A 25810-nucleotide genomic window follows, 5' to 3' on the forward strand; every position below is an offset into this window, starting at 1 on the left:
TGATCGACAGGATTAATAAACCAATACCCTGCCCCGGACAGCACTGACTATCCAATCAGGATGCTGCAGGGCGGACACCATTTGTCACTTGTTGGATTCCGTCGGAGGATTAATTAGACTGATACGTGAGGGAGGACAGAAGTATTTTCGTCAATTAAATGTAAGTTTTCCTGCTGTAAATTTAAGAGCTAAGACCATATTTCCGTTTATGACGAAACTGAAATACAGCGGGGGGGTTTCTGAGATAATTTTTTTCAATCTTATTTAGTTTGTAGTGGTCGACAGCTGTGCACTTGTTTTAAACACGTGTTTAAGCTAGCTAGCAGTTTTTGATTTTGCTAGCTAGCAGCTGTTAGCTTTTTTTTTTTTTTTACAATAATATTGTTGGAGCGCGTAGGAAAATGTTTATATTATGACTCTTTAAAAAACAATTATACGGTTCAAGCCACTGGCAGCTAAATTCGGTAGCAAATGAGTAGGCAGATTATATAATATAAGCGCCTGTGCTGCTTTAAAAAGCTAGCGAGTGAAATGAGGCGCCATTATTTTTGGCTCGATAAAAGTAGCACACACCCAAAATAAATGATATTAAAGTGTTGTTACAAGTTGTCAGTTGAACATGGTCAGCGTGTCTTTATCCGTAAAGACGATGTTCACGGGCAGAACAAGTAAACAAATATCGCGCGCCTATAGTTTCTGTTAGTGTGGGGATTTCTAAATAAAGCTATGGTGGACATTGGTGTTAAAACTAACTCTATTTGCAACAGCCTTGCACCTTGAAAAGCGTATGAATTACAGTATTATATGAAGGTGTTTGTGCCATTAAGCATAATTTATCACTGAAATCTAGTGATGTGCGGATCGATATTGAAATATCGATTCTTCCGACCCCAGTAATTTATGTTCTAGAATCATTCTCATATTAAAATATCGATATTTTAGTACTTTGGGGTAAATTTGTAGTTTTTCATTAACAGGAACACAGTGGAAAGAAACTATCCGGTTGTTCAGTCTGACGTCACTAGCCGTGTCTGGGCCTAAACTCCGCTGCAGGTCCATATATCAAACGATCACTATGGCATTACTGAGAGTTGAAAAACTGTCTAAAGTCTTTCATCTTTAATAAAATGATCAGCGTTCTGCTCTACCAGGTGTAACAATTGAGTTTATCATCCAGGCATCCATGAAAACGGAATTTATGACATTTAACGGAGTTAGAAGTTAGCAGGAAGTTAGCTCGCTAGCTTCTATCTAAATACAATATAGCATGTCCTGACTGCGGGGTTTTGGAAACAAATTAAAACGTGCAGCTCTGTTATCACTTCCAGCATAAATGAAGACAGAAAACTAAACAGCAGTGACGTTTGTAGGGTTACTGAAGTTGGGCTAGCTGGTATATAATGATGTGCTACGTGACCGCTAGCGACACAGCTATGTTAGCATAATATAAACAAGCTAATTTTTTTTCCACTCGATAAAAGTTAACGTGAGTGTTCTCGGTGGTCAGGAACAAATGTAATCGCATGGCAGGGTGCTGTAAAAGGACCAAACTTCAGCCAGGAGAACAACTGAGATAATCCATCCACAATACGAGGTTAGTCATTCATATACTGCTGCATGGGCTGGGCTGTAGTTACATCCTAGGGTTTTAAAAACTGAGCTTAAATAAATGATTAGTGGTAATAAAAGCCGAGGGAGGTCAACAGGGATCACTGACTGTTTTAGGAGCTTTTTGAGATCAAATAGAAGAAAATACATAACATTAAACATGTTAACAACACAAAAGCCATATTAAACGCAGACTACTTTAGACCCGGAAGTAGGATTCGTCGCGTCATCACTGAACAACCGGATATCATTCAGATCGTCTAAATTGGAAGAAACTACTTCCTCTTACGCCTTCCATAGTCATATGCGAAATACGGCTGTCGCAGCCCCTGGCCAGTGTTGCCAACTCCTCAGTAAGAAAAATCGCTATTGGCTGTGCTAAAAGTCTCTAGAAGTCGCTAAACAACGTCATCGCCTAATTTGCATAATTGGTCATGCTAATATCATTGAAACCCACGTTGTAGGAGAGAAAAAAAGAAGAGACATAAAGTGAGTAAAAAAAACGTCCTAAATGCATTTAGAATTTATTTAGAATTACAAATTATTTTTTTTAGCGATTATTGTTTTTGTGCCACAATTCCAACCTTATTCCTTTATCTGCGCTTGGACCGGCAAAAGTGACCCGAAAAAGGCACTCTGGTGGAGTTACTTTGTGTGTGTGTGTGTGTGTGTGTGTAAGTAGTTTTAAACCTTGTGATCCACAAAACAACATAACAGTAAAAGAAGAACTGATTGCGTTACAGTCGGTGCGGGAGCAGAGGCTTCACTCATACGCGATTCATTTGCAGTTTGGACGCATAGGTGGGAACATTTCCTGCCCTGATAGCAGCTGGGGGAGGACTATCCTCTGCCTGTGAGCGCTTTGGCACGGGCGAGGTGCCCACAGCAGCACCCGCTGCTTGTTGAGAAGAAAGATACGCGCTTTCACGTCAAAAAGTTGTCATAAATAAGTCTCCAATAATACTAGAAAAAGTCACCAGATTTGTCACTTGTTGTTTTTTAGAATAAAAGTTGCTAAGGGGCTCTGAAAACTCGGTAAATATAGTGACAAAGCCACTAAGTTTGCAACACTGCACCTGGCGTGCGCACTCACAACAATGGCTGAGCGTAAACAGAGTCATGCGTGGACATATTTTACCTCCACAAACAGCCAAGATGCGGTTTGCGATACATGTGGCAAGACAGTGAGGTGTTGTGGCAACACCACTAACCTCGTCAAACACCTCAGAGTAAATCATATCTAGGGATGGGTATTGTTTAGGTTTTATCTGATACCAGTGCCAAACCGGTACTTTTGAAACAGTGCCGGTGCTTAAAGAATGGAGAACACAAACTTTGTCCAAAAACCTCTCATGTTCAGCTGTTTTTTTGTAAAAAGATAACAATGTTAGCCCTTCCTGCAGCTATAGGGCATATATGGTATCACTCTTGGCTGGAAGCAGTGCTTAAACAATGGAAAAAACACAAACTTTGTCCAAAAACCTCTCATGTTTAACTGTTTTCCACTTTTTCTTTGGTCATTTTAGCCTTTTTGGCCAGGGTGAAGGGAGCATCTGCCATCAAACAAGAAGACAGCCGCATGTATCCACGACGGTGTTTGCTAGTTCACCTTACATGCATTAATGTAATAATGTGGTTAGCGTACACAACGTAAATTAAACACGAACAACATTAAGCTACTCACACAGAGAAGAATGGCTGCTGCTGCTAACATCATCCGTCATCATTTCTGCTACACTGGCAGGGCTAGGGGCCAGGACTCTCCTCTTCGTGTTTTTGGGGGATGTTGCTCCGGGTCCAATAACAGGCAACCCACCCGCAGTAGATGTGCACGGTGTGAGGTCTCGCAGCAAGCTATCAAATACGGCGCATTTCTCGGCTTTTAAAAAAACGCTATGCATCGCCAGGTGTTTCATCGGATTTGAGGTGTTACCTCCTTTGACAGTATCACAGTATCAGCTTAAAGCACTTGTTGCTGCTGAGTTTGTATATTTTGCTGTGAAGTACAGCCAGACTTTTGAATCGCTTCGCCTTGGGCATTTTTAATCTGTAGCTCTGCTCTAAAGGAACGTACGTACCTGGGCCCGCCTACTATCCTCGGAAACGTAAAATGATTGGCTAGAAGTGTATCACAGCTCAGGAAAAAAAAGCACCGAAATAAAGCACCGAAATGTGCGCTGCTTTTCGGTCTGGTTACTACCGTTTATGTCAGAACCGGTGCCGGATACCGGTACCCGTCCCTAATCATATCACGGAATATAACATGACCCCATTCAGTCGTAGTCTGATAGAAGACTGATAACAGGGACGGTATTAATTTGCATAATGATCTCATTTTGCACCGGAAGAAAAAACCTTCCTTTGAATTAAACAGACATCACAAAGTTTAACTGAAATGCTTTTTCAGCATTCAGGAAAGTTGAAGTGTATTTGAACCTGGCCATGCATTTCCTTTATTATTGTATGATTGAAATGTGCTACAAACTTTATTATTTGGTTTTTTTCCTCTGCTGTTAACAGCTGATAGTGGTAAAAGTTGATCAGATGGATCCAGGCAAGCCTCCTGATCTCACTGAGAAGATGGGTGCCCATTGGCTGGGACGAGGAAGAGGATTACAGCTTGGGGAGTCTGCTGTAGGACGTGGTAGAGGGCTGTTGCTCTCTACAGAAGAACCTGTTGTAGGACGAGGCAGGGCTTTCCCTACTTTCAGTGATAACTCACTGGGACTAAGTGGAGCTGTCCCCATTACTGAACCTGTGGTAGGAAGAGGTAGAGCACTGTTGGCGCAACAGGATATAGTAGTTGGCCGAGCCAGAGGGCTGCTCGTCCCAGCAGTTGAATCAAAGGTAGGAGTGGCGAGAAGTGCAGGCGTACTTAGACTGGATCCACAGGAAGGACGCACACCTCCAAGTGAGACAATGATGCCAGCTCTAATGGGAGAAAGCCCTACTTTGACAAAAGAAGAGGTGCGAACCAGAAAATGCAATAAATTATGTTTTCATTTTAATGGTGAAATTGCCACACAGAGTTGCACAGGTTTGCTTTCTTCTGACAGATTGGCAAGCCACCACATGTTAAAGGATCAACACTGGTCTCAATGTTTAGAGGAATGGGCATTGAACCATCAGCGACTTCACTGGGAAGAGGAGCAGCACCACTGGGTCAGTATTTATTCTGAGAAATCCAGAGATACTGAAAACAAACAGTCTCTGGGCCCCTAAGCACAACACATTGTGTGCTCATTTGCTCAAAGCTTTGTAAGCCACAGAGTGGCGTGATGTTGGTTCATTTTGGTGTTTATGTATATGAAGAAGAATCATATGGATTCATGTTACATTTCGTTGCAGGTAGGGGAGCAGCTGGGGATGTGGGAGAGGTGAAGCTGCGAGATGCCCCACCAGGTGTCATCAGCACACCACAGAGTATCGGCCCATCTGGAGAAATGATGGGCAGAGGCAGCAGGTAGCAGCACAGGAGTGACACTGTGTTGTGTTTCGACTAACAGGGTTTCTGACATATTTTCATTCAGCCTGATGTAGTTTATGAAACCTGCAGTAGACTAAATGAGAGCCTACTTTGTCTGTGCTGCTGCAGTTTCTGTGCTCGCTGCTGAATGCTGCTCGCTTGAATCAACTGACTTTTGACTGCTTGAAGAGGGGTCCTAATGTGATTGGTCACCTTTGATGGACAGTTTCTTTTACTTAAATCGAGTTACACCGAGGCAGCAACATAAGCGCTGTTTTTAAACCATATTTGTAAATTAATTCTGCAGAGTTAATTATCAGCAGTTGCTGTTTCCTGTGTAGCAGTGGAAATACTGACAGCTGTCACTAAATAACCTTACTGATGAAGAAATCTTTAAAACCAGAGCGTTCTGAAGCATCTTCACTGCTGTCCCATATTGTTGTACAATATTCCATACATTTAATAAAAAATTAAAAACAAAAAACTAACTCATGAGAATCAGGAAGTGTACGGTTATAACCAAAATACAGACGTTTAAATCTGCCAATAAAAAGTTGCTTAGTCTGCAGCAAACGTATAACTGCACATACCCTCCATTTAAAGCTGTAATCATATTTAGCAGAATTAGATTTATATGAAATATAAGTTAACTAATAAATTGTGGTGTGATTTAGCTACAGTGAATTAGTAGCTTCAATGACTTTGTGAAGCGTACACTTTAATAACTCATCAGTTCTATAGAGTTTGAAATATACCTTAATTGATAAAAATTTGTACTTTTATGTCAGTAAAAGTTCATTTTTTACAGAATGTATATGTACAGTAGTATTATTACTTCTATATATGTATAGGATTTAGGATAGGTACTTCTTCCACAACTGTAAAAAGCTGATAATCAGATTTGATCAAAGCATTTGTTCACTGAAACAGTAAAAACGTTTTTTTACTAATAATCAATGATCGAAGTACCTCCCAGAAACAGCTCTTTAATATTGTTCTTGCTTTATGAACACTATTAAATCCTTCGTCAAAAGTCAGTTGATTGGAGCAGGTAGGATTCAGCTGTGAGCACAGAGTGTGAAACTGCAGCAATGCCTGCAAATCAGACTCTCACACGTGTGTGGCTGCTGAGTTTTACACACGTAGGTTGTTGAATTTGCACGCATGGAATTTAATTCCACATGTAGCAATGAATATCTGCAGGCAGAAAATTAAATTATTTGCTGGATTATGTTTTTTGTCGCACCTAACTTTTGACAATTAAAACAAATCCATATATAAAACCTAACGGCCATGAAGTTAAATCATTGTACAGGAAGAGCACAAAGTACATGTTCTAACCTTTATGAAGGTATGACTTGATCCAGGTTGGGATGGAAAAAGTAGTGCCAGTGCCAAATTACACTTACTTACTTTATCTGCATTGAACAACCATTATATGACTTTTCCTTGTGTGGATTTTGCCTTTTTCAGTTTCCTTGGCCGAGGTTTGTCCCCTCAGAAAATGGTGGGCCTCGGAAGAGCAGCTATGCCTCAGCTTGGAGTTGGCAGAGGCCGTGCTTTGCTTCCTTCATTTCCTGCAGGTCAAGACGTGTTTGTTTCTCCAGTGTCTGAGCCGCAAACAGAATACTCTCAGCCCTCTCTGACGGGTAATTATATAAAATTATTTTAAAGGGATTGCAAACTGAGAGTTTACCACCTTAATTTGTTTTTAATCCTCTTTTTAAAAGAAAAAACAAGAATTCCTGTGCAGGAATTCTAGATTTTAGATTTGGAAACTGTCTGAAAACTTGAGACTGGAGAAGATTGTGATTTTGAAAGGGAAAGAAAGGTGTAGGAACCCCAAGTAAACTATTATGTGCATCTTCTTTTGCATGTGTCTAATACAATCTTAATTGTGTTTTTTTATTTTAATTTGATTAATTTGTGGGGGGGAACATGCATTTTGGGTAATGACATGCATAATACTGTAAAGGAACGGAGTCCCCTGTGCACACCGTTCAAGAAGCCACAGACCTTTCCACTGGTCCAGCTGCAAAGACGGGGCTGACAATGGAGGCAGTTCGGTGAGTGTGCTTTTCTCTATTTCCTTTACCTTAGCGAGTCCTAACAAACCAACATGAGCTGTGTTGTGGTTTGGAGGCTTTTAACGGTCAGAGCGAGTGTTCTGGTGTTAGCTGTTCATTCTAAAACATCATTACCTCTGACTTATCCATGTCTTCTGACATTCTCATTGTCTCTTATGAGCACATAATGGTGTATTTTATTAAGGGTCATCTAGTGGTATTGGTTCCGTATTGATTAAATGTAACATTTTGCAAGACAGAGCTTTTATTCAGGTCAGTAACTGATCATTTGTTTTGCTTGTCATAAACTGATCTTTTTGTCCATGTATGTTCTCCACTCGTCAGTGAGCCACTGAATAAGGCTGGAACCAAAGGAGCTCCTATAAATATTGGGTCAAATCACATCCAAATTCAATGCAAGAACGAAGCGGTGTATCAGTACCATGTTACATTTACGTAAGTATCATATAACATTCAAGACCACTTGTTGCGTACAAGGAAACAAAGTTTATGTCTAAAAACTGGAGGAAATGTTGGAAAGCTTTAATCATAGTTTCAGGTAATACAGGGACTGGTTCTAATACAATGTAGGCACTGGTAGCTGCGTCACTGCCTACACAGACAGGCAGTAGACAGTTTTTCACAATAAATGCTCTGTTTTGTTCACCATAAAGATGGTTTACCTGCATATAAATCTGCCTCACACATAGAGTAGAATTAAAATTACAGGAGCAAAAGATTATAAATACTTGATTTTCAGTATATTGTTATTCTTGACATACAAAAAGTGCAGTGTTTCCAGCTCAACATCCAGCCTAACATTCCTGTCTGAACAAACTAACTGAAAATTACACTAAAGTGATATTTGGACTAATTCTCTGTCTATGATCCTTAACAGATTTTAGTCTACTTTCGGCTCTTATTAGTCCGTTGATTATAAGTGAGCAATTAATGAAACCCAGAGAGCTCCTGTTACCAACACTCACATGTCTATAAAATTATGCAGGTATTTTGGGAAAATCTTAATGTTTACTAGGATTTAACATTTTGCCAGACAACAATGAAAATGTAGGATCAGCTTAAATTACACTGAAGAACCACAGAGAAACTTGAAGTTTGTTCATTCAGTATCGTTACCCGTGTTAATATCTACTGTGTATTTTGTGATGTGAATTTCTTACCCAGTCCTAATGTCGAATCAGTGGCGATGCGTTTCGGCATGATGAAAGACCACCGTCCAACCACAGGTGAAGTTGTGGCATTTGACGGTTCGATACTGTACCTTCCTGTTAAACTGAAAGACGTGAGTATCACAGTTGTTACAGTCACCATGCTAAATTTAAAACTTAATACGCACTTTTTAAAATAAATATATATATATATATATACATATATATATATATATACTATTTTTGCACAGGTGGTTCTTCTCAAGAGTTTGAGACGGACCGATAATCAGGAAATACAAATCAAAATTCAAATGACGAAGATTTTACCACCGAGCTCAGATTTGTGCATTCCCTTCTACAATGTGGTGCTCAGGAGGTATTATGTCAGAGACACATTATATCCTTTCTATTTTACACAATAAGCCCGACTGCTGTTAAGAGTCCTAAACAGCAATGATTGTTTCCCACCGTGTGCCGTTATAAAGGAAGTTTAAATTACAGGATATGACACAGTGTTCCTCTCGTTTTTTCAAGGGTGATGAAAATCATTGGACTAAAGCTGGTGGGCAGAAACCATTATGATCCAGAAAGCGCAGTCATTCTTGGAAAACACCGGTAAGTCGTGAGATTTGTTGTAGCACCAAAGGATACCTGCTAAAATCAGGCAGCGCAGTTTCATTCACTAGTCTACCGGTTTTTCTAGACTCCAGGTTTGGCCAGGCTACTCAACTGGTATCAAGCGCACAGATGGAGGCCTGTACCTGTGTATTGATGTCTCTCACAAAGTCTTGCGGAATGACTCTGTGCTGGATGTCATGTGAGTTTACACAACAAAAAGCATCAGCATACAAACATGCTCGAGCTGCTGCAGATAGATTCATGTCTGTGACTGTATCTCCAGCCACAGATGATTTTGCAACATTTCTAATGGCCTTTAGTGATTATCGAGCATTATTAACTTTGACCAAGCTTTCCCTGTTAGGCTTGAGCAGAACAGTCTAATAAAGGCTCCGTTCCATAGTGTGAAAAATGAAAAACACGTGCTTGTGTTGGGCTGTCTGCCAGGAACACGTTGTACCAACAGAGCAAGGAAAACTTTCAAGATGAATGCACCAAAGAACTCGTCGGCAGCATTGTCATCACCCGCTACAACAACCGCACCTACCGCATTGATGCCATTGAGTGGAACAAATCACCCAAAGACACCTTCACTTTGATGGATGGCACTGTAACTACCTTTGTGGACTATTACAGGTTAGACTGCTTTTTCCTACAGCAAACTGTTTTTGTGTGTGTTTGTGTAGTGAAATATCAGCAGTTCGGTCTTCATACCAACCCAACAATGAAAAGATCAGTTGGATCTGGGTTTTTTTTTTTCTTTTCTCCGTTTTCCCCAATGCTCATGTGATTGCATGTTTGTTTGTTTTTTTGTTTAACAGCAAAAACTATGGCATTACAATCAAAGAGATGGACCAGCCTTTACTCCTGCATCGGCCAAAGGAGAGGTCCAGACAAGGCGGGAAGGTAAAAACCTATGTTTTTAAAAAAGTTTTATTCAACAGTTCAGTGCAACAACACTATTTGTGTCTCCGGGAGATATTTTTAAAGTCAGTACTAAATATGGAATGATGATTTCCACATGCGTAATGCTAGTATTAACTCATTCACTGCCAGCCATTGGCAGTGAATGAGTTAAACCCATTGACTCATTCACTGCAATTGACGGCTATAGACATCAATGGCAGTGAATGAGTTAATAAAAGCTCAAGACACACAGACAGATTTTTATGCAGGCTCGATGAAGTAGATCAGTCATCTGACATGTTTTTCTAAGAATGCCACTTCACATTCATGTTCACGTTTCTTTAATTTATGTTTGTCCAAATAGTTACCAGAGGGTTAGTAGGGTTGGGTGATTGGATAAATATATTGACTATCGATGATAGGCTGAGCCCATCGGCGATCGTTTTTCCAAGGGCGATTTATTTATTTATTTGCCCATGAGTAAGTTTGCCAATAATGATGGCGATAACATAAGCAATCAACAGAAAAAAAAATAATAGTGCCTCTTTCATCTGCAAGCAAATGCACCCTCCTCAGAGTGCGCCCAAATGGTTGTTGATGGAGCTGCAGAAGCTGATGGTAGCCTAGCATGCTCAGCCGGATGGTGGACACATACATGCTCATGCAAGTTAGTCGTGTTTGAGTACTTTGCTTGCACTAGACGTCTGCACAACTGGCACACTGCTTTGGTTACATCCGTAGGTTTACCTCTTTCATCTCAAATTGGCGACTATATATTTTTAGTGCTGTCAGCATTAACGCGCCGTCATCATGACTAATGCAATTAATAATTAACCCATCTGGAGCGCAGACTGAGTCACAATCCCTGAAATGTCTCTTTCAACACATTTCGGGCAGTTTGTCCAAAGTTTGTTCAGTCTGCGCTCCAGATGGGTTGAGCACGTTTAAAAATTTTAATCGCGTTAATCGTGATGACCGCGTTAACGCTGACAGCGCTAATGTTTTTTGGGAAATTACTTCGTCCATGTTTGGACTTCTTCTGTGTTGTAAACGCACAAATCAGTCCATGCATGATTACGTTGCTCCAACCATCAAAAAGCCTGCGCATGCCTGAATATTTCGCCCATCGGCGATTATTTGGCTGACGATTGTTTGTTGGAAGATTCTTGCATATCGCCCAACCCTAGAGGTTAGTCAGCCTGGATGATTAGTTATCATGTAAGACTCAACATCTGTGTGAGATGGGATGAAGCTAAGTAAGTGAAAACCAATAAAAATATGAATAAAAACTTTATCTTAATGCATGCATGTCAAGCAGAGCTGTACACAGCTGTATGCACTCTTGTGCTTTGTTGTACCGAAGATGTAAAAAACTAAGTTCAAAAGTTTTTATAACAACTAATTGTTCATTTGTTGCAGCAAATCATCACTGGTGAGATCCTTTTAGTCCCAGAGCTTTCCTTCATGACAGGAATTCCTGAGAAAATGAGGAAGGACTTCAGAGCTATGAAGGTAAGCTTAATGTGTCAGTAAACTTTCCTTACTCTTAGGAGCTGCCCATCTAATTTAATGTTAGTGTTAATACACACTGTGTATGTTGGTTGAAAACAGAACATATAGCATTTTAAAAATCAGTTGTCTTAAGAGTGTTCAATATTAAAGTGTTCAAATTTTGCTAGTTTAAACTTTGAGTGTAAACACTTGATTTCTACACAGCAGAGAAAGAGCCTGACCATTGTAAACATTGACAACGACACGGTAGTGCAATGCTTTGCTAACATAACCGTCAGAACAAAGATGTCTTATGATTATTGTCAGTAATGGAAATTTCCAAGAACAAATTCTGGTCTGAAAACCTTCATGAAAGTAATTGTAATGAATAAAATAACTTGTGGAAACCTGACTGCTCAAAGAGAATATTGCTCTTTTTAACATGTTCTAGGACTTGACAATGCACATTAACGTGAGTGGTGAGCAGCATACTCACTCAGTAAAGCAACTTCTGAAGAACATCAACACCAATCCTGAAAGTCTGAATGAGCTTGGTGGTTGGGGACTGGAGGTTGGCACAGAAATCTTGATGGTAGGAATTTTGTCTCTTTAGAAAACTCCTTCATTCAAAGCCCGTGGGCTATTTTCTCCCCAAGAGTTGTCTGAGAAATGCACAGTGAAACCAGTGCCATGCTATAGCCTTTCAGTATGTCGGTACTAAATTCTGACTGACTTGAGGCCATGTTTAATTTCTTTGGTTAGTAAACATAATGCGTACAAAAACAGTTCTTTTAGAAGTGGATGTAAGAGCTTGTCCTTTTTGTTTTCCTTCCTTGTTTGCCCTTTTTCCTTGTGGACGTTTCTTTTTCTCTATTTTTCCCAATATAGTATGAATATTTTTCTCTTTTGCAGCTCAAAGGTAGAACTCTTCCCTTTGAAACCATCTGCCTGCAGTCTTCATCCTTTGCCACTGGTGCTGATGTGTCTTGGTCCAGAGAGGTTGTGAGGGATGCTTCAATCAGCTCTGTAAGTGTTATGAATGCTTATCTGTAGAGCTCTATATAAATGTGCTGTTTCATATCCCAGATCTTGTCTGGTGGTTACCAGAGATGTGTTCAGTCAGCTAAACAATTAAACAGCTGTAAACCATTAATGTTTAAGCATAATGACATGTAACTGTTTGGTCAAACATTGTTAGTTCTCCTCTCTGTGATGAAAATTTGGAAATTAAAAAAAAAAAAAAAAAAGCTACATTCAGTTGGGAACTGAATTTGAAACATTGGAAATCATGAGTGAGTCATTTTGTTATCACTATGTTTTTAAAATAGGACATGAAAATGTCCCTCAGAATGTAAACTAAAAAAAGACATTTTATCTGTAGTTCTGCCAGCTTGTTTTATGTGTGCTTGCTAAGAGTTGCATACCTACAAAATGTGATAAGGCTAAGGATGCCTTATAAACAATGCAATATTCTTTTTACAGTTAAACAGCGACAGTAGTTTGCTAAAGTTTATGAAGTCCTACTTCTGATTGTCCTTTGTCACTGAATGCACAAGAGACAGGAGAAAGATGGGACTGTTTATACACAAACAGCTGATTTGGGGGGAAATGGAGACGCTTGGGGAATAATAAATCTGAAGAGACGAAACCTCAACAACTGAAAGTAGTTAAAGAACAAAACGGCATACACAGTTAATACACTGCTTCCTAAAGTGTCAGTGTGTGAACAAGTTACTTTACCATAATACAAATATGGCTGATTTACACCACTGCTTTCTTTCATTAAACAATCCATGTTACTCTTAGATTCCCTTGAAAACCTGGGCCGTCTTCTACCCTCGACGCTGTACAGCACAGGCTGAAGAGCTTGTTTCCACCTTTAACAAGGTGGCCACACCTATTGGGGTCCAGATGGGTCGACCCATTTGTGTGGAGCTGAGGGATGATCGGACCGAGACTTATGTCAAGACCATCCACTCGCACCTCACGAGTCAGGTATGATGTAGAAAATGTTTAGTTTGACGAAATCTTCATAAATCTCATTTCACTGGTTTTTAGTTCACTACACAAATATTCATTAGAAATATATGAATGCCATCACAGTAATGTGAAGATTTTTATATATATATATATATATATATATATATACATATTTATATTTATTTATTTATTTATTTATTTATTTAAAGGGGACAGTGCAGTTTAACATAGTTCAAGTGCAAGACATGAAACTGATGTACCGCACAGGTTTATAGCTACTGCTAATTTTCAACAATTGTCCCTTGTTGGGCTTACAATCTAGATGCATTTTACAATAAAACATACATTTTCATAAAACCAAATTACATCATAAATACAATTACAAATTAATAGACAATAATTTAAAATAAAATTAAAATTATTAGTTAAAATTAGAGATGGCACGATACCACTTTTTTATGTCCGATACCGATATCATAAATTTGGATATCTGCCGATACCGATATGAATCCGATATAGTGTTTTTTAATCAACAAAACTGTTTTTTAAAATATCTTGCTGCATTTTGCAAGTCTGCAAGTTCATACTCAAGTTTAAAACAACAACTACACTAAAGCTATTCTGTTATACCTGTATACAAAAAAAATATTTCATAGTTCAGCAATACTGATCAATCTAATAAACTTAAACCTACACCATCCTCACTATTCTGGTATTTTAAAGAGTACTTAGCGTAAATATTAAGCAACCTAACTAATAGGGTTCCAACTCCCAGCAACAACAAAAATAAATAAATAAAAAATAGGGAACCACCCCTCACGCTCCACCTCATGATGCTTAATCGACGTAATCAACCTTAATTTGATGCAGTGTGAAAAAAAAAATGCACAGAAATCAATTATTTTTCAAGAAATATTAAATAGATTCAACATCTTTCTTCAACAGAACTGCAGACTGCACAGATGGTACCTTCCCAAAGGAAAAAGTACTATAGCTTACTAGGGTATATATATTAGACTTAATAGTCACTATATACAGTAATTGACTTCTATTCATTTTACATCAAATTAAAACTTTGGGTGTCAGATAATTATTTATTAAAAGCTCGACATTTTAAATGAGAATAAGAAAGAAAAGTATGTCTTTGTGCCCCCTTTTCCCTGTTCATGCCCTATCGGCCCCCCTGGCTAAACTTTGCTAGATCCGCCCCTGCACAGTTACGTCAGCTACATAAAAAAAGATCCTGGTGTAGAAAGTAATATTAAATAAATTCTAACAACAGCTGATCAAGCTTAAACGTGCTGCTGTTGTTCAGCCGCTGGTTTCCTCTTTCTGGTGCAAAGTGGGCCAAAAGCAAACAAGAGACACGGATTCCCGACAGAAAAGCCGATCAGCTGATCATTAAGCAGTTTCACGATTGAAGTAGCAGCCGGAGAGCGAGAGGCAGTCGCTTGTTAAGCTTAACGCAGGAATGCTTTACAAACATTCAGAGATGGACTTACACACTTGCTTTACTTCTCTCGGGATAACTTTATCGGAGATGAAATGCCAGGTTGCTAGCGAAGCTCCAAATGCTATCCAGACCACCGACAGGTCCCGCATGCCACAGCCGCTCTATCACGTGATGCATACTGCTCCGACGTGCTAACGTTCTGAGGTGAGTTACGGCGCGTTGCAAGTTTTGTGAGGTACTTTCGTGATATTTAATGGATCGGATTACATTTTTTATTTTTCTCCGATATCCGATCCAGTAATTTAGGTCAGTATCAGACCGATACCGATACGTAATATCGGATCGGTCCATCTCTAGTTAAAATGACTACAACTTTGATTTCCCTTTAACCACACTTTACCTTCAATGTAAAGGATCTAATGTCTGTAATCAATTTGATATCGGTTGGAAGTGTGTTCCACAGATGGCAAGCCTTTATATATAGATATATATACACACACACACACACACACACACACACACACACACTAATCACATATACTAATGTTGGATATATTTTCATTTATAAACGTATCATATTTTGTCAATAAAATAACTGACAACCCCTTATAGTTTATTCCAGTTCAAAGAAAAGGTTTGTGTATCCTTTGGCGTTACCAGAACTTGTGAAGTTATTGCATATGATGGACAAATGGAGTGTAACAGACAAGCAGTTGTACTTTTCATGTCTTTATCAAATACATCAAACACCAACTTTTTCTTGCCTAGTGCACACACTCACCAGCCACTTTGTGAAGTACCCCTGTTCAGCTGATTGCCTTATTAATTATTTACTTTAACAATCACATGGCAGCACCTGAGTCCATGGTCATTTCGATCATCTCTGCATACTTAAATGGCCTACTGAAGTTCACTGAGCACTAGAATGCAGAAGAAAGAAACTTAAGGGACTTTGACCATGGTAAAGTTGTTGTTGTTGGCGCAAGACAGGCTTGTCTGAATATTTGAGAAACTGTTGATCTATCGGGATTTTCCCACACAACTGTCTCATGTGTTTATAGAGAATAGTCTGAAGGAGAGAAAATATCTGGTGAGCAGCAGTTAAAAGTTGATAAAAATGTAGGAGTCACTTAAATAACCATTTGTTACAACCAAGCTGTGCAGAAGAGCATCTTTGAATGCACAACATTTTGAACTGTAGTAGATGGGCTGCATCAACCGAAGACCACATTGGGTCCCACTCCTGTCTGCTAAAAACTTGAGCTACAGTTTGCACCGGCTTACCAAAATTGGAAAACAGAAGATTGGAAACATGTTGCCTGTTATCAGTTTCTGCTGCAACATTGAGATGGTAGGGTCCAAATTTGGCAAAAGCACAGCATCCCTCATGTCATGTGTCAGCTGTTAATAGCGATGGTGGTGTAACAGTGTGGTGGATATTTTCTTTGCACAGTTGGGACTGCTTTCCAACTGAGAATCATTTCATTCCCATCCCTTAATGACCATCCTGCACCCATCTTTTGATGACTGCTTCCACCTTAAAACGTTCAAATCTATCAAAGAGAACAGTGCTTTGTCTGTTGTATCTTTCCTGTATTTTTACCTCTTTGTCATTACCAGTGAATGCTCAGATGTTTGGTGGATGTTGTTTAAGATCACTATACTCAAGCTTTTCACTCCTGTGTGCAGCCCAATTTGCAGCTTGTAGTTTGCATCATTTTTGGCAACAGAGATGATCTCTACAGTGCCATCAAGAAGCTGTGCTGTGTTAAAAATCCCATCCCATCCCAGGTTTGTGATGTTTGTGCTCTTCTTTCAGCATTAGAGGAAAGGAATGAAATGTTTACAACTTAACAAATGCATAAATAGTAATTTTGAAAATATTTTCTTCCAAAAAAGAAAGTTTGTTTCACTCTCGCCTATTTGTCATTAGGCCATCAACGTCCGCACAATTTCCCAGCAACAGAAGTTGAAGAGTGTGGCACAGAAGATACTTCTGCAGATGAACAGCAAGTTAGGAGGAGAGCTGTGGACTGTCAATGTTCCTCTGGTAAGTGTCATGACACACAAGATGACAGCTGAGCAGTTTAATATCAGAAGTGGAGTCATTTGGATTGTTAGGATATTTCCTCAGCTCAATTATTTATAACAGAGATATAGTCTTCATTTATTTTGGGGCTCCTTTACCATGGATCACTACATCAGCGTTGTGGTGTGGCTTGGAGGCGATCAGCTCACGGGCCTGCTTAGGTGTTATTGAGGTCCAGGTTACTTTGACAGTGGTTTTCAGCTCCTCTCCATTTCTGGATTGGGTGTTTCTCATCTTCTTCTTGACAATACCCTATAGATTCTCTGTGAAGTTTCAGTCGTGTCAGCACAAAAGCGAGCCTTTTTAGCAGTGACCTCCTGTGGCCTAATCTCCTTGTACAGCATGTCAGTAACATCTGAATATCAATCAGGCTTTAGGAAAAATCACAGTACTATCACAGCTGCAATGAGTGTAGTAAATGATATTACTGTTGCACTTGATAAGAAACAACACTGCATCCCTTTTTATTGATTTGTCAAAAGCATTTGACACTGTTGATCATTGATTTTAAAACTTAGACTCCTTCAGTGAGGACTCTCTGAGAGAGCAGTGGCATGGTTCTCAAATAGGGCTGGGTATCGTCACTGATTTCTAGAATCGATTCGATCCACGATTAGATTCAATTCGATTTGATTCTGGGAAATTTTGACAGTCAGATATATTATAATTCAGATCAGTACATTTACATAATTTTGTATCTATAAAAAGGAAGCTGACACACGCAAGACTTTATCAAAGGTGTGAGCATCACAGCAGATGCCTTTGTGTCAAAGTAGCTGAAGATAAAACACAGAAAAACATGAAGGTGGTTTTCCTGGCCTGGGATTTTATAAAAAATATTCTGCAGTAGATCAAAAACGAAAGAAAACCATTAATCAACATATGAACGTTACCTCTGACGTTCCAGCGGTTTTATTAGAGACCGCTGAGCGTTTTGCATTTTGCATAATTTTAAAAAGTTTAAATTTGTTCAGTATTGAACAGCAGAAATTAGGTTGTCTTTTCGGAAGTATGTAATAAGAAAAAAAAACAATGGCCGACAGCGCTGTAAACAACGGTAGACTTGTGCGTAACAAGCAAGCGAATAATGAAGAAAACAGATTTTTAGACGGGAAACTTCTTGAAGTACAGAGAGAGAGAGAGAGAGAGCTGTGCATGAAGTGTGATTTCATCCTGGTGGAAGCAAAACAGTAAAAGTCAGAGTGAATTCATGATGATGTTTATGTGAAGCGTAGTTTGGATCTTCTTTTGCTGCTGGTTCGGTCAATATTGTTTGGAGAGAGATAAAACTAAGAGCTTTAGAATCGGCGCAAAAAGGGCGTGAACACAAAGCGCGGACCCGCCGACGGATCAGAACCAGCGAGCTGTCGGCTTTCAGCCCCGACCGTGTCCGTGCCGTCAGGTGAGAAAGGCGCATCTCACTGATTCTGATCCGGGTCCGCGCTTTGTGTTTACGTCTTTGTGCAGAATCCGTGTACCTGCTCTCATTTACTGTTTTACTGTTTGGTGGTTGTTGAAAATTTGTGAGGTTTCACCTGAGATTCTGGCATTTCGGGCAAAATAAATTAATATTAAAAAATCGATTCAGGATTTTAATGAATCGATTTCACGTTATCCAAGCGAGAATCAATTTTAATCGATAAATCGATTATAAAAACCCAGCCCTATTCTCAAACTACCTCAGTAATCGTCTCGGTGCATAAAATCCGACGGTCTATGTTCTGAATTTGTTACAGTGCACAACGGAGTGCCACAGGGCTCTGTATTAGGCCCCCTTCTATTTATCATTTACATAAACAATCTTGGTCTAAATGTGCTAGATGCAAACATGCACTCCTATGCTGATGACACAGTTATTTACAGCTGTGGTTCAACTCTTGTCCAAGCCATTGACTCCTTGCAGAAAGCCTTTTTTGCTGTCCAGCACTCATTACTTCAGCTTAAACTTGTTCTCAATGCAGACAAAACAAACCTCGTGTTGTTTTCTAAATATGGGCCCAAACAATCCCACCAGTAACCACTCTTGAAGGTAATAAAATCTAGTTGGTTTACACGTATAAATATCTGGGTATCTTGATTGATGACGCGCTCACCTTCAAACCACATGTAGAGAATCTTGTTAAAAATCTGAAGTTAAAACTAAAGTAAGTTGTGTTTCTATTTCAATACAAAGAAGCGGCTTGTTGCTGCAACATTCTTGCCTGTGCTGGATTATGGTGATATTCTATATATGAATGCTTCTGCTCAGTGTCTTCGAATGGTTGATTCTGTGTATCATGCTTCTCTGAGGTTCATCACCAACCGTAAATCTCAGACTCACCACTGTGAGTTATACTCTCAGGTAGGATGGCCTGCTTTGGAAAGTCAGAGGAACTCTCATTTATACAGTTTTATATATAAGGCAATGCTTGGGTTGCTACCTTCTTATATATGTTCCCTGCTTGCAATGAAGCATGCTGGTCCGCATGGTTACTTGTTGCTTTCTGTTCCATTTGCCCGAACTAAATTTGGTAAAAGAGCTTTTGTCCGTTTAGCACCCCTGGCTTGGAACAAACGACTAGAAAAAGACTGAATTCATTTCATTAAGTGCTTTCAAATCTAAACTAAGAATCCTTGAGGCCAAGTCCATAACATGTAACTATTTCAATTAGATTGGTTGTCATGTTAACTGATTTTTTTATTATTATTATTATTTGAATTTTACTGAATTTTATTTATTTATTTTTCATTTATTTTTGCATGTGTGTTGTTGCTGCCTGTGTTTAATTGAGTAATTTCTGTAACTGTGAGACACCCGCTGCTGCCTATCTTGGCCAGGTTTCCCTTGAAAAGGAGGTTTTTAATCTCAATGGGATCTTTCTGGTTAAATAAAGGTTAAAGAAAAGAAAGAAAAGAACATCTGTCAGATCAGCAGTCTTTCCCATCATTACTGTTGCGCGTACTCTTCTAGACCAAGATATACATGCCATTTATACTGTTTGAATTCTCAGTGGGCTTAAAGTTTGGGCTCTGGTGAAGTATCCATGTGTGAAATGATGTCTCGTTCAGGTGACCTCAGCTTTCAGGCAAAGAATGTTGCTAATTTGTATGTCTTACCAGCTGAAGCAACACTAGGTCATAATGTTTTTCTCACAGGGTTGTATGGTGGGCTTTAGTCATAATAATGGCAATATCTTAGATTCATACAATACCTGTTCAAGGGACTCGAGGTGGCTGTACCCAAAAAAGAATCAAAGGCTTCAGTGAAGGGGAGTGATGGGATCCCTTCATCTAACGTTCTTCTCACCCTGATGGGCCTATCACTATGAGCAGGTTAAATCTGAGACATGACTTTTGAAAAATTGTTCCAGAGTCCAGTTTTTGTGATCCCTGCAAATTGAAACTGAATGAGAACACTGATTTTTAACTGAGGTGATTGAGGCTTGCAGTTCTTTGGATGATATTCTGGGGGTTTTTGTTTTTGTGATCCACTGGACAGGTTGTTGATGTGCTTATGGAGTAATTTTGGTAGGCTGGCCTCTCCTGTGAAGGTTCATCACTCTTCCAATTTTAATGTATTTGTATATTGACATATTTACACTCAGCATGTTTAATTAGAGTCCTGAAATATTAGAAATGGCCTTGTAACCCAGTCTGATCGATCTCAACGTCTATGTTTCTCACTTGTTCACTTGAGTTCCTTTAGATTGAGACATCATGTGTTGTCTGTGGTTGCCCTGCCATATGTATTTTAACATCATTACAGAACTTTTAACATGGGAACATGATAAACCTGTCTCCCCTGAACAGAAAAACCTGATGGTAGTTGGAGTTGATGTCCACCACGACCCCAGCAAGTCTCATCAGTCAGTTATGGGGTTTGTCGCGAGCGTGAACAGGTAAACTTCCCTTCCCATAGGGGCGATCGTGGCTCAAGAGTTGGCAGTTCGTCTTGTAATCGGAAGTTTGCCGGTTCGAGCACCAGCTCCGACAGTCTCGGTCACTGTGTCCTTGGACAAGACATTTCACCCGTTGCCTACTGGTGGTGGTCAGAGGGCCTGGTGGCGCCAGTGTCCGGCAGCCTCGCCTCTGTCAGTGCGCCCCAGGGCAGCTGTGGCTACAGTGTAGCTGCCATCACCAGTGTGTGAATGGGTGGACTGAATGTAGTGTAAAGCGCTTTGGGGTCCATAGAGACTAAGTAAAGCGCTGTACAAATACAAGCCATTACAATTTTTCCCTCTTTTTGTCTAGTCGTTCTTTAGATTTCATATTTTCTCCATAGTTGAATTATTACATTTAATGTGAAGCACACAAAAAAGTGTTAGTGTGCACAAAACACTGACTTCACATTACTAGACAATGCAAAGCAATGCTGTGACTCACTGTTTTCAAGCATTTTTGCATCACCTTGACAAATAAACCTTTTCATGTCGTTGCATATGAGTGCACAAACGAGAAATTATTTGACCTTGAATTGGTGAGATGCACTATGCATGCGTCCTAACAGCAGCGTGTTGTTCCCTACAGCTCATTGACCCGCTGGTACTCCAGAGTAATTTTCCAGACCCCCAATGAGGAACTGATCCATGGCTTCAGGGTTTGCTTACTGGCTGCGCTGCAGAAGTACTATGAGGTACAAATGCACTTCAGAAATGTGTTCTGATTCAGGACTCCTGTCTGTAAAGCACCACTAATTCTCACCTATCAGTGAACGCAGTATAATGAAAACAACAGTGTAGTTTGTTTCTGGGTGTTATCAAGTTTTGCTGGGTTTAATGCATTTTCATTTACTGTATTAAATTTGTATAACTTTACTTTGGTTACGCATGTCTAACAGGTAAACCACAACTTGCCAGAAAAGATTGTGGTGTACAGAGATGGTGTCTCAGACGGCCAGCTTAAAATGGTGGAGCAGTACGAGATCCCACAGTTGATCAAATGCTTTGAGACTTTCCCCAGCTACGAGCCCAAGCTGGTCTTCATCGTGGTACAAAAGCGCATTAACACCACTCTCTACTCCTGGGCTGCAAACAGCTTTGGCACTCCCCCTCCTGGAACTGTCGTGGATCACACCCTCACCCAGAAAGATTGGTTAGTCCAGGGCGGGGCGATAACAGCAAGGGGTTTGATTCCAATTGGAAGGATTGTAGGATGTCAGTTTGTTTCTGAGGCAGCATTTTATAAATGTGAGAAATGATCACAAAATGTGTAAATGTAAACACGGTGCTGCTGTTAAAGATGAGAGGCCTGCTTTTTGTGTGTGTGTTTTTTGTTGCTGTTTTTTAGTCAGAATCCAGCTTTAGGGCACAGGCGACCTGCTTCAGTAGTCTACACTGGCAGCTCAGTTTAAAGGCGATGATGCTAATGTGTAGTAAACAGCATTTCATGAAAATATCTTGTAAAAATACACGAGAGAGAAATGTGAATTTAAACATGTGCACAGCAAAACTGCTACGACAGATGTACTGGCAGCTGTAGCAGAGGAAATGTTTCGATTCTGTAAAGTTTCCCAAACCAAAGTGATTGTTTCCCCCCTGCTCAGGGTGGACTTCTACCTGATGGCTCATCACATTCGGCAGGGCTGCGGACTTCCGACACACTACATCTCTTTATATAACACGGCAAACCTCACACCAGACCATTTGCAAAGGTATGATCCAGTTTCCTTTCCACTAAGCAATATCTGCATTTAATATTTGATCATTACAAGATTGAGGTTGTTTTTTTAGGTCATCGCTGTAGCTGTAAGAAAAAGAGCCTTTATCACACCACTAAAGCAGAGTATTGAAAATCTTCGGGGCAGTCTTCCTTCTGTCTAAAGGGGAAAAAACACAAAAGTACTCACAAGCTTACTCCATTTGGTTTGTAAATATGCTTCCTGAATACGATGTAACAGTAAAGTTGACGTCTGTATGATGTAATGTCTGTTTAGTTTGAGCAGCTCATGAAGAAAAGTAAAGATAGTCGCACAGAACTGCACAGAGCATCTGTCATGACAAAACAGCATTGTACCTGACTAAGAGCCATAGGGTCTGTCATAATTCAGTACATAATCATAATCTTTATATGGTTTGCAAAATAACTCTGCTACACAGTGAGTCTGTGATGCTCTGTTATACAGCTGTGTACGATACACAGTGAAGTAGAAAGATGTAGCCCTATGTATGTAAATATCTCAAAGTATTATTCACTGTATTATGTTGTGTACATGTCATTCAGATTTGTCTGAATTTCTAAGGCTACGTTCACACTGCAGGTCTTAATGCTCAATTCTGATTTTTTGATCAAAGTTTTTTTTGTCTGCTCGTTCACACTACAAATAAAATGCGACAGCAAACGTGCTCTACTGTGAACGCTCAAAGCGGCCCGCATGCGCAAAAGAAGACGTCACACACAACGCGCTCTGTTTAGACCCAGAGCAAACAGTATTGTTTGACTGATGGCCCTTAATATGCAGACTTCGGACTTTACGTTTCCCAATTTTTGCTTTTAGTTATTTTGTTATTTACATAATAATGTAGATAACCTAATAATGATCCTTATTGCTGTTTTAGAGGAGCGGTGCTTTCTGTCAGAATCTGCAGATTATACAGTACAAATAAAATGTTCACGTTGTCTTCCCAACAGTTTCACTAACATCTACACTGGATGGTCAGGAAGTGTTCACGACGTCTTCTCCGGTGCTGATAATTGGCGTCTGTCTTCTCTCAGTGACGTAAAAGACAGATTTAATGCGACCTGACCGTTCAAACAGCAGTCGCTTTCTAAAACATCGGATAGGTATCGGATTCCGGACCACATACAAAAGTGACCCAGATCGGATTTGAAAATATCGGATTTGTGCCGTTCACACTGTCATACCATGATCGGATAGATGGGTCGCAGAGGGTCAAAGAAATCGGATTTGATGCGCTTTCGCCTGCAGTGTGAACGTAGCCTAAGATCTCCAATAAGTTTATAGCGTTTATAGCGTGTTTGTCAGTTCAGAGCTGATACGTGTTTGAATAAAAAGAGATTTTTGGTGCCAATCATGTCCCAAGATGTAGCAAAATCGTGCATTTTGATATCAAAATTTTGCCCAGCCTCCAGTTGTCAGTAAGACACACAATCAGTCAAACATCAGCTTCTACTGTTTAGTCTGGACCTGTATCCCCCAGCTGGTCTTGGCAGATGGCTGAGCCTCCCTGAGCCTAGTACTGCCCAAAGGTTTCCTCCTGCTAAAAGGAAAAAACCTTCCTGTTGCCAGAGTAGTAGACCATACTTGCAAAAACACAAATGGAGTAGAGCTGAGTAGAGATTGTGTGTCAGGAGTTTGAGTGGTTCTGTACACATTTATATCTTGGAACTGTACTAGATGCATTTTCAAGTAATTAACCACCACCCCCCTTTTATTTTAAGCCTCACTGGTATTTACCTCGAGTCTATTGTTTTCCAAAGTATTGCTGTGATTTCTTTTTTGTGTATCTTCCACACAAATTGGGATTTATTGTGAATGTGTGTACAGTTCAAAAACACTTCATTGTTGATTTGGTGTCTTGCCAGGTTGACCTTCAAGATGTGCCATTTGTACTGGAACTGGCCCGGCACCATTCGCGTTCCAGCACCCTGCAAATATGCCCACAAACTGGCTTTCCTGTCTGGCCAGTACCTTCACTCAGAGCCGGCCATCCAGCTCTCAGACAAGCTCTTCTTCCTTTGAGTTATTCTTTGCCTTGATGCAGACGGCAGTTACCTGTTTTTAATGACAACTCATTTACTTTAATGAGGGATTCATTAATAACCTAGAATATCGTTGCACACATTGTAATAATTATAATCAGTGTTATTTTAAGAGTTTGTTCATTTTAAGGTCAGTTCAGTTATTTAAAAAAAGAAAGAAAGTGGTTTAAGTTTAGGAAGTTTTACTGGGTTTTCACATTTTTGTCTTTTAGTAATTACGTTCAGTAATGCAGCAGTGTTCTTAATGTTTGCACCAATTCAGCTTTCAGCTGTACAGATTTGTAGCTTGTAGTATTTCAAATCTTTAAATAAAACACGAGCCTGTTTGTGTGGTGCTGTCATTATCATGATCGGTCTCTTTATTTTTATTTAAGCCTTTAATGCTTCACTTACAAAACTGTCTGCTGGTAGACATAAGAGCCAAATGCCCCCCATCACTCTCACACTTTAAATTCTTATCAGATAGAGAATAATTATGAAAAAAAAAATTATTCAATGAAAAATATGATATGAGTATTCATAAAGGAAAGAATGGATATGGTGATCCTAGCAATAGTCATGTTGACTTTACACTGTCACTTTTTTTCCATATATATGTGTAATTGGTTGGCACATGGAAAATTGTGCTAAACAAGATAACTGTAAAAAAAACAACACATCTCCAAGCAAGTAGTTGAGCGTGTAATTTATGGAGTGTCAAGAGTGCTAAAATTAAAATAAACAATTATTAAATAATGAGTGTCAAATTCATTAAATCACATGAGTTAAATTGGAAATAAATGTATTTAGTATATAAATAAACTGTTAATTCATTTCAAACCAACTGATTCATTCATTATTTAGAAGCAGTTGATTATTAATTTTTTCCATGGTTACTGTGATGCACTGCACCATGAATTTATTTCATCTGTCAACCTCACCCATCAGAGTTAGGGGGCGGGGCTAACAATGAAATGGTTAAAACACTGCTTTAGTCCAGAGTCGATTCCTTTAGATGCCATCTCTCAGTACCAAGTAAAGAGATCATACATGCATACTTGATAGTTCTTATTTGGCACGTTGGCTCACGAGTCCAGACTTCTGAAGATGAGAGAACACAGCTGACAGGGAGACAGCAGCATCATTTGCCCTTCACTGTGTACTTAAACAACTACCACAGACCTTCCACGGCACAAGAAAGACTGAGTGGACTGGCAGTAATTAGTATTGTAGAGTGTTTAGCTTATTTTAGAGTTTAGAAATGTGTTAACATAGAATGTAGAACTA

The 25810-nt window shown here is 39.6% G+C and overlaps 1 protein-coding gene across 1 annotated transcript; it reads left to right on the forward strand.

Moving 5' to 3' along the window:
* Nucleotides 1-21: 21 nt before the first annotated feature.
* On the forward strand, nucleotides 22-25086 carry piwil2 (piwi-like RNA-mediated gene silencing 2). Its single transcript, XM_086313260.1, has 24 exons — nucleotides 22-160; nucleotides 4129-4575; nucleotides 4665-4770; nucleotides 4957-5071; nucleotides 6548-6723; nucleotides 7050-7140; nucleotides 7486-7596; nucleotides 8326-8443; nucleotides 8561-8685; nucleotides 8844-8924; nucleotides 9013-9126; nucleotides 9375-9563; nucleotides 9749-9833; nucleotides 11253-11345; nucleotides 11776-11916; nucleotides 12237-12350; nucleotides 13131-13319; nucleotides 16447-16548; nucleotides 16691-16807; nucleotides 20636-20724; nucleotides 21353-21458; nucleotides 21663-21916; nucleotides 22368-22475; nucleotides 24368-25086. The coding sequence occupies exons 2-24, from the start codon at nucleotides 4153-4155 to the stop codon at nucleotides 24522-24524; spliced, it is 3204 nt and encodes a 1067-aa protein (XP_086169386.1). The 5' UTR covers nucleotides 22-160; nucleotides 4129-4152; the 3' UTR covers nucleotides 24525-25086.
* Nucleotides 25087-25810: the final 724 nt, after the last annotated feature.

The sequence above is a fragment of the Aulonocara sp. 'chitande type north' Nkhata Bay genome, linkage group LG12 (assembly GCF_057382095.1).
Source record: "Aulonocara sp. 'chitande type north' Nkhata Bay isolate Kocher_YH1m ecotype deep benthic linkage group LG12, A_spYH_male_GT1.1, whole genome shotgun sequence".
Classification (NCBI taxonomy): domain Eukaryota; kingdom Metazoa; phylum Chordata; class Actinopteri; order Cichliformes; family Cichlidae; genus Aulonocara; species Aulonocara sp. 'chitande type north' Nkhata Bay.